Here is a 15,085-nt window from a genome sequence, read left to right as displayed (position 1 = left end):
CAACCCAAGCAAGTAGAAATGCTATCTCCTTTTGGGATGTGTTTTCCAACTCACAAGCTCCTTAACACATTCCTTTTTCCATAATACTTGGAATAATCTCCACAGGGAGGAACAGGAAGTTGCTCCCTGCTGGACTTCACTCTTCTGTAGGTGATTGCATTTGTGGTAAGCAGCAGGGGCAGGGTGTCAAGCCCAGTCACCTCCTTTGAGTACTGTCCTTTTGCCATCATATCCAAAGAGGGATTCTTCCCCCAGCCAGTAGTGGTCAAATGCCTTGTCAGAGAAGATCCAGTGGGTACAGCTTCCTCTCTTCATTGGCAGAGGCATCAATGTCAGCGAAGGGGCCAAGCCCAGTCTGTGACTGTGAGAACCATGGCATCACCATATTAGTGGTTAATTCTGGAAGTTTCAAATGAGATGAAGAGACAAATGCAATGTTTCTGCTCCTGTGACTAAGACACAGATAGGTGGAAGCAAGCCATGTGCAAGACCACTTTGTGCTTCACGGTAGAACTTAAAAAACCACTGAGGGGGAAGTTCTAAATACTTAAACATATTTTTAAGTGTTTAGTTAAGAGGTTACAAACTAGAACTGGTCAAAGGATTTTAACTATTAGTGTTGGCAGACTTCTCACTGCAAAGAGAAACTAGTACAGGAATATGCACTATGATTTCACCACTGAGTAAGAAGCCTCCCCTGCTCCTTTGGAGGGTCAGTTCCACTGATGACCCTCATACCTGCACATGACATCTCATCACCTATGAGCTCTTTTTTTTTTCTTTTTTTTTTTTCAGTATGAGTCTGGTCTCAGGATCTAGATCCTAGAATCCCCACTGAAAATTCAAAGCACAAATGAGTCACTTCTTGAAATTTAAATATCTTCTTATTGACCAAAGCTTACTATTTTCCACTATTTTGTACCTCATTTGTATGGAATTTTAAAACCTCAGGTAGCAATGTTGGATGTTCAACTCATAAAAACAATAGAATTTAATAGTGAGTCACTATTCTTATCTCTAATTATTCATAGTTTAATGAAGAAACTCCTGTTGATAAGCTATTTCTAAATCCTAATATAATGTCATTTTGGAGATGAGGAAATTTATGGTTTTTGCTTTCTAGCAATATAGCTTTTTTTTTTTTTTTTACATTTCATCAGCAATGTGTTGTTTTTTTAGTGCCTTCACATAGATTAACATATTTAAGTCTAAAATTATTCATTTAAAACTCATATCCTGGGCTGGGGATATAGCTCAGTTGGTGGAGTGCTTGACTCACATGTACAAGGCTCTGGGTTCAATCCCCAGCAAAATAAATAAATAAATACACAAATAAAAATAAAATAAAGCTCATATCCCCCATAACTGATTATGGAATAGATGTTAGTATCCATTTGTCATTTATTAGCTCATTTTAAAATAAAGGTTAAAATATTTTGATAGAATTGTGTTTGCAGGCAATAAAGAAAATTTAAAAGATTTTTCTGGATTATTAGAGTTAAACAACAGGTAAGTCTAAATGAATTAATGGAATGAAGAAATTCTGAAAATGTCTTCTTTTCTCATTTCCACAATTTGTATGAAGTGGCTGAACTACTTATTACCATTTTGGTTTTGCTGGAAACCTGGTTATAACATGGAGATGGCAGGTCACAAACTCTAATAGGCCTGTTTTTTTTTTTTTTTTTTTTAATTTTCAAAATTTAACTTTTTGTTCACAATTTTAGATTTGCAGAGATATTTTGAAGATAGCATAGTTACTTTATAGTCTGCATCTAACTTTCTCTTATTATTCATCTTACATTAATATAGAATATTTGTTATGATTAATGAATCAATGTTCATACATTGCTGTTCACTGAAGTCCATTCTCCAATATTTCTCTAGTTTTTACCTAATGCCCTTCCCCTGCTCAGGATTCCATCTAAGATGCACATTAACTTCCTCATCACATTGCCCTGGATTCCTCTTGGCTATAACAATTTCTAGAATTTCCTTGTTTTTTGATAAAATTGGCAATTTTGAGGAGTGTTGGTCAGGTACTTTGTAGAACATTTCTCAATTGGAATTCCTCCAATACTTTCCTCATGGTTAATCTGGAATTATGGTTTGGTGGCAGGAAGTTCCCAGGTAATTGCCATTTTCATCACTGTAGCCAGGAAAATGAATGTGATTTGTCATTGGTGACATGACCTTGATCACCCAGCTCTGATAGTGTTCATCAGGTCTCTCCACTGTACTGTTACTCCTTCCCCCAACCCTCCCCCAATTTTTACTGTACTCTTTGGAAAGAAGTTACTGTGTTCATTCTTAAGGATCTGGGAGCTATGTTCCATGTCCTCGAGGGTGGTTTATCCACATGAATATTTAACCCAATAGATATTTTAAATTTTAAAAAGCTAAGAGGATTGCACAATCAAGATGCTACAAATAGAAAAGAGGAAAAAAGAAAATTTATATGTGGAAGTCAAGAACTAAGGAAACCAAGATAATAATTGTAGTTGAGGAAAAACATAAAGTCGAACTCCTCAGCAGGGTAGTCTCGTGACTAGAGATATAATCCAACTCTTTCCTGCCATCCAGTTTCAATGCAAAAGTGAATTATTTGAACATTTGGCAACTATAACGAGTCTACAATCTTTTATTCTGTACTCATCTCATGAATACAATACTTCCTTCACTGCCAATCCCTATTCTGTATCTTGGTCTCCAAAATGCATAGAATCATTTCCAGGACTGCAGACAGAATTCAGTTTCTTTTCTTAGTGTTGGATTAAACACTAGTCAGTGCCTAGGAAAGTTTGCAACAAGATAAAGACTCTAAGGAATGTGATAATGAAGAAAATGGAGATAGGGAAACTGCCAGTTTCCTTATCTCCAATTTTTAGGTGAGAATCAAAGCAGGATGAGTTTGGTTGCAAAGTAAAAGAATGTATTCAGTAACATTTAAAGAAATCCACCTGTGCAGCTTGTCATTCAATTTATCTTGTATATAATCCCCCACCTCCCACCTTGCAGACACACTGTGGCTCTCCATTATATCCTGGCCCACTACCACCATCAAGGAGTAAGTAATAAAATATGTAGAACCTCTCTGTTGAGTCCTCCAAGATTTTTATTTGGGATTGGTAAAAACAGTATGTTGGGGCATTTGTAACTCTGGACTAGAAATTTGGAAATAGATATCAGTGGACACATGGTGGAAAGAAAAATTCTCTCTTATTTAGAGGAATAAAATGAGTTACGGAGTGATTTGCTAAAGATCTTCATAACTAGTGATTTTTATTTTTACTATTCAAGAAAGCATTCTCTTAAAACTCCTCAAAAATATCCTTGTTGTCAAACAAGTCTTTTTTTCTTCCTCATTTTCTTTGATTTTTTTTTGGTGATATTTGCATTTGTTAACTACCTTCCAGTATTGGACAGCTATTGCTGTGTAGCAAACCATCCCACAACTCAGTGGTTTAAAAAGCCATCACTTATTATTGCTTTTGTTATCTGGAGGCAGCTGGAGTTTAGCTAGGCTGGGTTCAGATAGATGGTTCTGCATTTTGTGAAGATTGACTAATTGGCTAGTGGTCACTACTCTGTCTTGCATCCTTCTCTTATCTAGAATGATAGCTGTGGCATGCTTTTGCTATGAGTGTTGGCAAAAAGGCAAGAGAACAAGAGGTGACATCTGAGGTCTCTTACAAGTGAGGCTCAGTACTGGCATCAGTACTGTCATATCTGTCTACTGAGGCTCAGTACTGTCATGTCTGTCTACATGTCATTAACCAAAACAAGTCACATGGACAAGGGACTGTGTCCTCAGTGAGATTATAGCTAATGCATGGATCCAGGGTAAGTCATGAATTGGGGCCAGTGTTGCATATTTTTGCTTGTTTTTTTTTTTTTTTTTGTTGTTGTTGTTGTTTTTGAGACAGGGTTTTGCTGTGCTGCCTAGACTGATCTTGATCTTGAATCCATGATCCTCCTTCCTCAGCGTCCCATGTAATTGGGATTCCAGGAACATGGCACTGCATCTGACTTCGTATTCTTGCTTCTTGAAGCATTCTTTTCTTACTTTCTTTTTTAATTCAATACTGTTTTGGTCTTCTCATATTTTATTATTTCTTTAATTCTTCTTTCTTCAACCTCAGTACTGTATGTAAAGTTTACCTAAGGCTCAGTCTTCCTTTATATATATGTTCTTCCTAAGAAAGCTTATCCAGGCTCAGATTTCCTGATGCCCCAATGGTCATTCCAGTTTACAATTGAGCATTTCCATATTATCATCTAAATTCACCTAAACTCATAGTCTTTTGTTCCATTCTCCATGTAAATCAATGTTTCTTTCCAATATAGAATTGTATCTCTGTGGGGCAATGGTGGTGAATGCCTGTAATCCCAGTAAGGAGGGATGCTGAGGTAAAAGGATCACAAGTTCAAGGTCAGCAATCTAGCTAAGCCCTAAGCAACTTAGTGAGACTGCCTCAAAATAAATAAGCAAACAAACAAACAACAACAACATAATAATAAAAGGGGTGAAGCTATTGCTATTCATTTTAGGGAAACCTTGGTGGTTAAGTGGCCCTGGGTTCAATCCCCAGTACTCAAAAAAAAAAAAAAGAATTTTTTTAAGTGCATCCTCTGAAGAAGATTGGATCATTAGTTAATGATGTAGAAATAAATGCAAAAGCAAAAGCAAACAAGGCCCCAGTAAAAATTTTCCCTATGTTAATAATAATAGGACATCTCTAAAAATGAAAAGGGAACACATGTGAAAGAAAACAATGATAAGAAGAGCTATTAAGAGCCATTTCATTTGAGAAAGTTAATTTTTTAAAAAAAATCCAGAGCTCCTATGGGTTGTCATGACCTCCCTATGAACAGTCAAGTGTGTGGTGTGGGAAGATCTGAAGTTTATTCCACAGAGCAGAACTAACTCCAGGGGGTGGTGGATTTGTGGAAGGAAAATTTCAGCTCAATATAAGAGGGGAGGATTAAGTAAGAAGAACAGGAAGAGAATGGGTTGTATATCTTTATTTTTTATTTGTGTCACTCTTCTCTATAAAGTCCTATTCCTCATTCTCCCACTAATCCATCAAAATCCTGTCTGCTCTTCAAGACTTGTCTCTAACCTTTTCCTTAGCTATTCCAATGTTCTCAATCCCTCTCAATTCCGGTTGCTAATCTCCACCACCCACAGCTAAATTAAGGCTCTTTGAAAGTATAAACAGGACACATTACTTCAAGCATGAAACACAACACAGGGTTCATAACAGCAATTCAGGAAAATTCTTACCCACTTATTGTCTAAGCACAGAATTCCTGATTTCTAATTGGGAGACATTAGGCTTAGCTGGAATTGAAAACCAGATTGGAATTATCGGGAATATGATGATTTCGTGAGCATAGGCTTCTGATTTTAGTGAAAGCCAGAAGGGAGCTGAAGATTTTGGCATCACTCACCATCCAACCTTATGTTTTCCTACTCATCAAAGACAGACTGAATTTAGAGATTTTCTGAGATCTTAGATAATTCACAGGATGAAACGGAGTAAATATGCCATCATTTCTTCACAGCTGAAAATTATTTTAAACAAAAATCACCTGGTGATTGGGGATATGTGAGATGCAGAAATACACACGGCCCTGGAGAACTGTCACTCTAGTTTGTATTCAGGTCTGCCTGTTGTCATAGTTACTGATGTACTCAAAGCAATTTCCCTCCCGAATCTCACTCTGTAGACCTTCAATGAAAATAAGCTATTCTTCCTGCTTTATTTTATTTTTTCTTTCCATGAATTGAAGCTAAAAAATAGCATCAATTGCACGGATGTTTTTACACTCTTAGCAAGATTTTAAACATAGCAGAGGAATAAAAGATGTTTAATCAAAATAAGCAAAATAAGATTGAGGCCTCATCTTATCTGTGCAGCAACGACTCACTGAGTGCCTAGGTACTGGAGACACAGCTTGGATTAGGGCCCCTCCCTGCCCTTAAAAATATCGGGGCTCTGAAAGGGAGAGCAACAAGTAAGGGGTGCATTTCACCAAAGTGAAATCAGTGCTGTAATGGGAGCATAGTACAGAGAGCCATGGGAATGCACAAGGGTGTCATATCAAGGGTAAACATCCTTCCCCCGAAGCTCAAAGCATCACTTCTGGAAAGTTCAGCAGATGTATTTTCAGCTGTTCTGGGACAGGAAACAGTGTGACTTGCAGGCTGGGCTCATGCAGCAGTGGTATGAGGATGCCAATGTGGTTTGCGTGTGATGTACTGTCTATTGCCTGTTTATCCTCACACACGGCTCTCCTTTCTGCCCTGGTTACAGGAACTCCTTTACAGACATCCTCCGTGCCATCCTGCTATCATTGGAAGTCCTTATTGAAGATCCGGAGCTTCAGATAAATGGTTTCATTTTAATCATAGACTGGAGTAATTTTTCCTTCAAACAAGCCTCCAAACTGACACCTTCAATCCTCAAACTGGCCATTGAAGGGCTGCAGGTATGTCGACCGATGTACAATGCGAGACTGTGTGTGACAATGCCCTTTTTCCTTCCTTTTGCAACCAAAGTAATATTTGTCCTTTAGAATGAGAAAAGGAAACTTGGATAAAATTCATCTGGGAGTGCTCTGTATTTTTACCTTAGCTTGAGTTTAGATGTTTGCTTTTTTTTTTTTAATTAGCCTTCATTTTCATTAATAACTCTAAATTACTATTACCACAGGCACAAATTACCTACTGCAGCAATAATGAATAAAGCTCCGAGATATTTAGCTTAATCCATCAGAGAGTTAACAAAAATTAAAACTAGGAAACATCTGCTTTATGAGCATGTCCCACATAGAGGTGGCATGGGAGCTTGCCAGGGTTTCCAGAAGCACTTTAGTGCCCCAGAAATGCGCCCCGTGGATTATCACTTCCCAGAGTGTCATGTGCTGCAGTATTTGTGCTAATGTGGATCACTTAGGTGCAATCAAAGGAAGCAGATGAAACTCTAACCCCCTGTTTGCATGACCAGTTGTTGTTCAGACTTTGGGAAAGTGTTTTTTGTGCTTTATGAGAGCAGGGTGGCTAGTCTCTTGAGACCCTTCTACTTTTTAAGGTTCCGTGATTTTTATGTAAAGTAACTAACCCAGAAAGGCAAAGCTGCTTAGCCTCCTGATGACACATTATCACAGTATAAAATTAATGGCATAGTTTGGCAATGTTCAGAATCAGCATAGATCAAACTTGTGTGCCTTCTTAGTTAGGCAGGAAAATTGACACAATGGAAGAGAACCTATCCCCAATAAATGGTAGTGATACACATCTGGTATGTAGGAAAATATGGACATTGGACAATTCTCAGATCAGATATTTCTCATGCTCTTCAAAGTGCATTAGTTCACCCCTGAAATTCTAGTGCCACAAGTAATTGGCAGTATTTCTTAAACTATGACCTATTTACAGATAGTCTTTGCCAAATACCTAGCACTTTGGACTTCTGATAAACATGTGTCTATTGAGAAGTTCATTGGTTTAGACAAAGGGGAATGAATGGAAGCCTGGGGGCGGGAATAGGAAAAACAGCAGAATGAATCGGACATAACTTTCTTATATTTATATATGAATATATACTACCGGTGTAACTTCACATCATGTACTACCACAAGAAGGAGATCCTAATTTGAATAAGTTATGCTCTATGTATGTATAATATGTCAAAATACACTCTTCTGTCATGTATAAAAAGAAAAGAGAAAATCCTTTGTCTATTTTTAATTGAGGCCATTGGTATCATCATCATTATTATTGAATGGTGAAGTTTATTTGTGTATTATGGAGGCAAGTCCTTTGTCAGAATATGTAATGTGAATATTTTGTCCTTAAATGGCTTAGATATTCATTACCTTAATGGAATATTTTAATGAGTGAAAGTTTTTCATTTCAATAAGGTCCAACTAACTATTTTTTCTTGATGAATGTTCTCAGTGTTCTGTATAAGAAAACTTTCGCCGAAATGATGAAGATCTCCTCCTATATTTTGTTCTAGAATCTTTATAGATTTAACATTTATGCTTTGGATTATGATTCATCTCATCTTTTTTTTTTTTTTCTGTGTAAGGTGTGTCAGGTCACTGTCAATACTTTTGTGGGAGTGGGTTACCAGGGATTGAACTCAGAGGCACTCCACCACTGAGCCAAATTCCTGGCTCTATTTTATACTTACTTTAGAGACAGGGTCTCACTGAATTGCTTAGAGCCTTGCTTTTGCTGAGGCTGGCTTTGAACTCGCAATCCTCCTGCCTCAGCTTCCGGAGTGGTGAAGATTACAGGCGTGTACCAGAGTACCTGGCAAAAGTATTTTTTTAAAAAAATATGTAGACAGTCAGTTGTTCTAGCATCCATGAGGAAAAAAAAAAGATCTTTCTTTCCCCTTTGAATTGTTTTTATGTGGGGGAAAAAATCTGGGAAAAAACCATGTCTATTGAAAGGATATTTATTGAAAAGGTTTCCCATTTCTCAGGAGAGAGAGTATATGTACACTGCTGACATTTCAGAAGAGAGGTAAGGACACATCGTTTCACGAATGACAAATTGTCCTAGGTGGCCACATTATGCAGTGCCTAGTGGGTACAATTTTTATAGTCACGTTTGCATCTACAGATTACGTGGAGAATCCTGGCATGGATCTATGTGTTCTTGACTCTCATTCACTTTCTCTCAGCTCCAACTCCCTTTTTCTAACCCTCTTCTCATCTCAGTCTTTGAGCACCTAATCTCTCTCTTTAAGCTTTTATCAAAGGGAGTTTTAAAGTAGGATTCAAGGCTTACTTCCTGCCCCATAATTATGCTGGCCATATTTCTAGGAATTTCTGTGCAAGCTTTGTGTAATCCCACTTTTTAAAAGATAATCCAATACATGAATAAGTAGCTGTGATTCAACTTCTCTGCCTAAGACTTTTTTCCCCCATAAATCAGGAAAGAAAAAAAGTCTTTATCTGACCCCATGTTCCAATTTTTCTCTCTGAAAATGTAATATCCCATAATATGTTCATTGCCAACCTCACTAAGGTGATATGGGTCTACTGAATTAATGTGCATGAGTGTGATTTGAAAGGTAAGTTACACAGGAAAGTAACCTATTCTTATTAGAAATAGCAGATGTCCTTTGGTGAGGCACGGTAAGGCCCATTTGGACCTTCCCTTATTGCATATTAAGGTCCACAATGAATTCCACAATCCCTTGTGTTTCCAATTAAGGAATAGCTGCTAAAAGGTGAAGGGGAAATGAATGAGACCAGAATCAGAGAGGAGAAAAACATATTTTCCCATCATCATCCAGAGTAGCAGTTGGATCTCTTTATTATTCACCCCTTTTATAAGGCAAGAAAAACCCCTTTGATTATACCTCAGACCATTCTGGAGTCCGGAGTCTGGATTGGGGTGCAATTTTTTCTGGGAGCTCTGTCTGGCCACACCCTGGAATTCTTAGAAGGGTACAGATCTTCATGCCAGTGGGAGGTCAGTGGTCCCAGGGAGGCTGGGCAGATAGGTGCAGCTTCTTTTTCTGGGACGTGAACACCTCTAACCTGCCCCTTCAGCATGTTGTCTTGGCCACACTGGAGAAGTTGTCAGGGCTACTGCAGATGATTCTGTTCTTGTCCCATAGTGGATAGTCAGCTCTGGCCAGCTGCTAGCAACTTCTAACTCCAGGCCTCCCCCTCTGGCTGTGGCAACATTCAGATGCCATGGCCCACCCTCTGCTGGCTCTCTGGGGGATCTTTCTTCAGCACAGGGGTTGTTTCCATCTCCCAGTGGGCATAAATCCTTCTGATACCTTGAAAAATCCATCTCTGGTACTAAGCAGAGTTTCTGTCTTTTCACCAATGATGCACGGAGGACAGCCTTGTACAGGTTTCCAATTGCTAGCAACAAAGGCTCAAGAGAAATTTTAGAGGAGAAAGGGAGAGCTACCCAAGTCAGCAGCAAAGAGAGAAGAAGAAAAGCCATGCTCCTCTTTCCTCCCATCTGGGGAGGACAAGGTGTCTACTGAACATGTGGCAGCCTGCAGGGGAGGCAGAGCCCATGTTTCACTGTCGAGAACTTGCTCTCTTTACCATCTTGCCTTTTGTAGGACCCTCCCTTGTCAGGGGGGATAATCAGAACACATTGGTGCTTGGCCATCTGGTTTGGAATTTGACCTCTTTGTAGGATTTGTCTAGGTTTACCTGCTGCTCAATCCCTGGAGAGTTTGGAGCTCTGGGCTACAAAGCACACCTGTGCACACGCGCGTGCGCACACGCACACACATGCGCGCACACACACACACACACACACTTGCAGAGGTGATCCAATACCTCCCATAGGGAGAAGAGGGTGGGGTCATCTCAGAGAGCCCACTGTTGAGACAATGAGAATTTAAGGTTAATGTTTGGTCAGTCCTGCACCCTGCATCACAACCTAATTCCAGTGTCCTGGATTTTAGTGCTATTCTTTTGGTTCTTAGTTCTTCATAAAGGCAATTGTTCAAGGAGAACTTTAGTGATTAATTGTCGTGGGTTTCCCAGAAAGCCAACTCTAGCAGGGAAGAGATTTGTTTGGCAGTGCTCTTAGGGTTAATATGTATAGAAGGGAATCTACAGAAGGTTGGGCAGTTGGAGAAGTTAAGCGGAGATTTGGTTCATTCTTATGAAGGGTTCAGGGAATGACCCTTCAGAGTCGTCCCCAGTTACCAACCCTGATACCTCAGGGTTCTCGACCTTTTTATTCATACATTGTTCAGTCATTGTGTCCTCACTGCCCTAGGAAGAAGTTTCAAACTTGAGCAAAGTCAATTTATTTGGCCTGATGCCCCAGAGAGTGCTGTTACCTGAGGACTTTGTCCTGATAGCCCTCCCAGAAGGTGAGGTTGTGTATCAGACCATCTACTGCAATAAACAAATGCTTCTTAGAATGTCCTGCAATGTAATATTTGGGTCTTTTCTTCTGGGTCTGGATGTACGACTGTTTTTTTCTTGGTCTCATACAGTGCCAATTAATCCCAAATGGAGGTGATGCCGAGTGATACAAGAAGTGTGGGCACAGAGCTAGCAACTTGCTGACAGTCCTTTCATTGGGTGGATTAGTTATATTTCTATGCTGCAAATGGGTAATTATCCTGCCTCCGACAACAGTCTAAAAAAAAGAAAAGAAAAGAATAGAAAGCTCCCTAGGTGCAGTGGTGCATGCCTATAATCTCAGCAACTCAGGAGGCTGAGGCAGGAGAATCACATGTTTGAGGAAAGTCTCAGCAACTTAGTGAGACCATGTCTCTAAGAAGAAAAAAAAAAGCATCTAAAAGGGCAGGGGATGTGGCTCAGATATAAAGCACTCTAGGATCAATGACTATTCTTTGAAGGATCATCAGATTTTTACAAGCTATGCTGTATCAGCCAGTCATGAAATGTTCAAAGTGTGTCTACCGCACGTTCCTCTTTTCAGCATAATGTTTTGAGGAAATAACACTGTTTAGAATATTAAGTTGTTTCAGTTACTTAAATATTCTATTCTAAATATTTATTCAAAGAATTTTAAACATTAATTTTGAGAAATCATTTCCTTTTGCCCCACCTTTTGATCTTTTTTTTTGGGGGGGGGTACCACGGATTGACCTCAGGGGCACTCAACCACTGAGCCACATCCCCAGCCCTTTTTTGTATTTTATTTAGAGACAGGGTCTCACTGAGTTGCTTAGCTCCTCGATTTTGCCAATGCTGCCTTTGAACTCACAATCCTCCTGCCTCAGCCTCCTGAGCTGCTGGGATTGCAGGCATGGGGCATGGGGCCTGGCTCACCCTTTGATCTTTAAATGTGGTCAATAATATCTGAAAGACACATTGAATCTATTCATTACAACTTGTTTAATTTTTTTATCAAACTTAACATAATATTTATGTCTCCATTTTAATAGAGCAGAGCATTATTCTCTCAGTTCTGCCAGGGAATTCTGGCAGAATGAGCAATACACTGAATTCTTGCTCTTGAGCTTTATAATGTTTCCAAAATCAATTTTTGAAATTATTTCTTGTAAATTCCTGCAGCCCAATCATTATAATCAACACTTGTTGTTTATCAGTGTGCAACCAACCCAGATTTTGAGAAAGCTTACTGTGCTAAAGTGTTTTACTTAGAAAGAACTATAGCCTTGTATCCTGTGGGCTATTTACAAAATATTTGACTTATTTAAGGACTCAAATATTTGTAATGGGTTTAGACAGCCTGTTTTCCTTTCATTCAGCAGAAAGAATCCATGAAGCACTTTTTTCTTTTCTGTCATTCCCATGTGTCCTGTCATCATCCTCTGGCAAAGATGGGCAATTTATCAGTACATTAACTTTTTGTTCAAAGTTTATGATGTGACTTTTTTTTTTTGGTTTCTTAAAGATGTTTTCATAATATTTATATTGACGCCAATTCTGTTTCTCCCAACAGATTTCAGCCCGTCTAGTGGCATGGGAGGTCCATTTTTTTTTTTTTTCTGATTCTGTTTTCCTTAACTTTGTGATGATTTACTCACTGTAATTCAGGTGGGAGGGGATTTGGAGCAATGCTCAGAGATGTGATTAACTGCAAATCATTTATCTCCTTAAAGTCTCGTTTGTTACACGTTTTCAGACAGAGACCCATCCTCTTTGGCCTCCTTTTTCATCCCCTAGATATTTCATTTCCTTTTCCAAAACATGATATGCTTATTTGCTCTGGGGAATACTAAGTGCCATATTCAGTTGAAAGAGTAGAATGGGCAAAAGTCTGTCATGTCAGTGGGCAATGTGACAGTTACTGTGTACAAATGAATGGATCATGTTGTGATTTTAAAAAATCAGGCAGATGCATTTCAGTCAGTAGTAGATTCACTGTAATTCTATGGTCCCTATCTCAGACATGCAGATATTCTGACTCACAGTGTATTCATTCAACATAAAATATGGGTGAAAGTGCAGTGCCAATCCGGCAATATCAGCATCATGGGGAGCTGGTAGGAAATGCAGACCCACAGGTTCTAACCCAGGCCTCCTGAATCATAAGAAGCTTTTCAACAAGTCCTGCAGATGATTTGTGTGAATTTTAAAGTTTGAGAAGCACCACTCTGGCATGTAGTGTTAATGTACACTGCAATGGATCTCAACATCAAGAGCATCAGACTCCCCTGCAGGGATTTTTACAACCCACAACAGTGGATGCCACTCCCAGAGTCTGGTTCCATAGCCCAGGAGCTGTACTGAGTTTATTCTTCTGGAACATGTCCAGGTCTTGCCTCTGCTGCTGGTAGAAACCACATTTTGGTGTGGGTAAGAACAAAGTCCACCATCTGGGCTTCAATCCTGGCTCTGCACTTGATCCTCAGGCAAGTCATTCATACTTTAGTTTCCTCAGCTGTACAACGTGGTGCTTTAACTGTACCCACTTCATAGGTTTACGGTGGAAATGAAATAGTACATGAAAAGTGTAATACATAACCAGGGCTCACTGAATGCTTGAGTAATTTTGAATGACAAGGCTAGACTTTATTCCTGGGCCTCTGTGGCCAAGACATTCATATAAATGAAACCTTACTCCATCCTTCCAGCTCTGTAAATCCAGATCTCAGAACACCAAACCCTACCGACCTGTTAACTGGCCCTAAACAAAGAATTCTTATCCCCACTTACCATATTTAATGACGTAGACCTCACTTATCTAAACAGTGGCACTTGACGTGCTTTTCTTTCTATTCATGTAGTGTGACTCTTTTATTTATTACCCAGTGGTCAAGAAGGAAATCCAGTCTTGGTGCTTTGGCGTTTCAGTAATTACTGGTGCAGAAATTCGCCTTCTTCATCTTGTAGGACTCTTTTTAGCAACAGAATCTACAGCATCTTTTGTGGATGCACACAATTTTTGTGTATTAAATAATATTAGGAACAGATTCAAGGAAGAGGGTATTTGTATCTTTCATCAAGAAGATTCTTAATTCATGTTTTCTAAACACTCCACACATGCTTGAAGAACACTTTTCCTCTAAGCAAACTATGTTTTACCTTTCAGGCCACGGAGCTGTAATTTTGAATTTGCAATAGTGCAATATGTGATTATGGAAATATTAGAGAAATAAAATATCTCCTGTAATGCTCTACCTTGTTAAGTATCAATTAAATTCAGGAAGATAATTAGGGCTAATGACACTCTGGTGATCTTGATGGCAGACAGTATGGCCCATTTAAAATAGGTCCAATTAAATAGGTCTATCACTAGCATACTTTTTGATAAATGATCTTTCTGAACTCTTTCACATTACAAAAGAAGCCAAACCTCCAGTTCACTCTACCAAGAAATAGACACAAGCCTTCACTTGCCGTTAGTCACAAGGTAAACAAACACAACCTCTGCCTTCAGGAAGTGCCACAGTCTGGCTGGGCACAATTCAGGAGCCACTTGTCAAAAGAAACTAACTTTATTTTTAGAACCACACAAGCCAAACAAAACAGCTCCTCAGGAAAAAACCCTCAGAGCCCAACTGCCACCACCGGCTTCCCACAACCACCAGCCTCTCCACCTCCCACAATCCTCCTGCTCTTGAGGCCGATTGGCTGGGTCGCGTGGGTGGAGCCAAAAAAGTCCCCCAATGAGCAGTTCTGTGGCCTGAAAGGGCAGGGAAACAGCCCAATGAGCATCACCAGGTTCATTAAGGAGCTTGGTCTATTTCTACAGACATGGTAGCCACTGAACACACTGAAGCAAGATGACAGCACAGTTACCTTTTCCATGGGGTTCATTTGGTGGCTACGAATAGAGAAGGTTCAAAGGCTGGGGAACCAATTAAATGTCAATTGCAGTAATCCCAGTAAGAAAAGGCAAGAATCTAAACTAGGAGTAATAGAAGGGATTCTATAACAAAATAAGAAGCAAGACAATGAAGCATTTGGTGATTGGATGCATGGAAAGTGGTAGAGGGAGGAGTCAAGGGTAAAATTAGCTGTGAAACTAAGATGAAGAAGGGTGGATGGGGGTTCCATGTAAATGAGATATCATGCAGACAGGAGTGGGCAGTTGTGGGAAATAGTGAGTATCAGTGAGTTTTTGGTTTGAATA

At 39.3% G+C, this 15,085-nt stretch overlaps 1 protein-coding gene across 1 annotated transcript in view; it reads left to right on the top strand.

The window, feature by feature from the left end:
• Clvs1 (clavesin 1) overlaps positions 1-15,085 on the top strand; it is a 185,480-nt gene that overhangs the window by 62,532 nt on the left and 107,863 nt on the right. The window contains exon 2 of the mRNA XM_076836305.1: positions 6,321-6,495. Within this exon, the coding sequence (XP_076692420.1) occupies positions 6,321-6,495 (175 nt within the window). The remainder of the gene's footprint in view (positions 1-6,320; positions 6,496-15,085) is intronic.

The sequence above is a fragment of the Callospermophilus lateralis genome, chromosome 16 (assembly GCF_048772815.1).
Source record: "Callospermophilus lateralis isolate mCalLat2 chromosome 16, mCalLat2.hap1, whole genome shotgun sequence".
NCBI classification, from domain to species: Eukaryota; Metazoa; Chordata; class Mammalia; order Rodentia; family Sciuridae; genus Callospermophilus; species Callospermophilus lateralis.
This window is presented reverse-complemented; position numbering and strand designations above follow the sequence as displayed.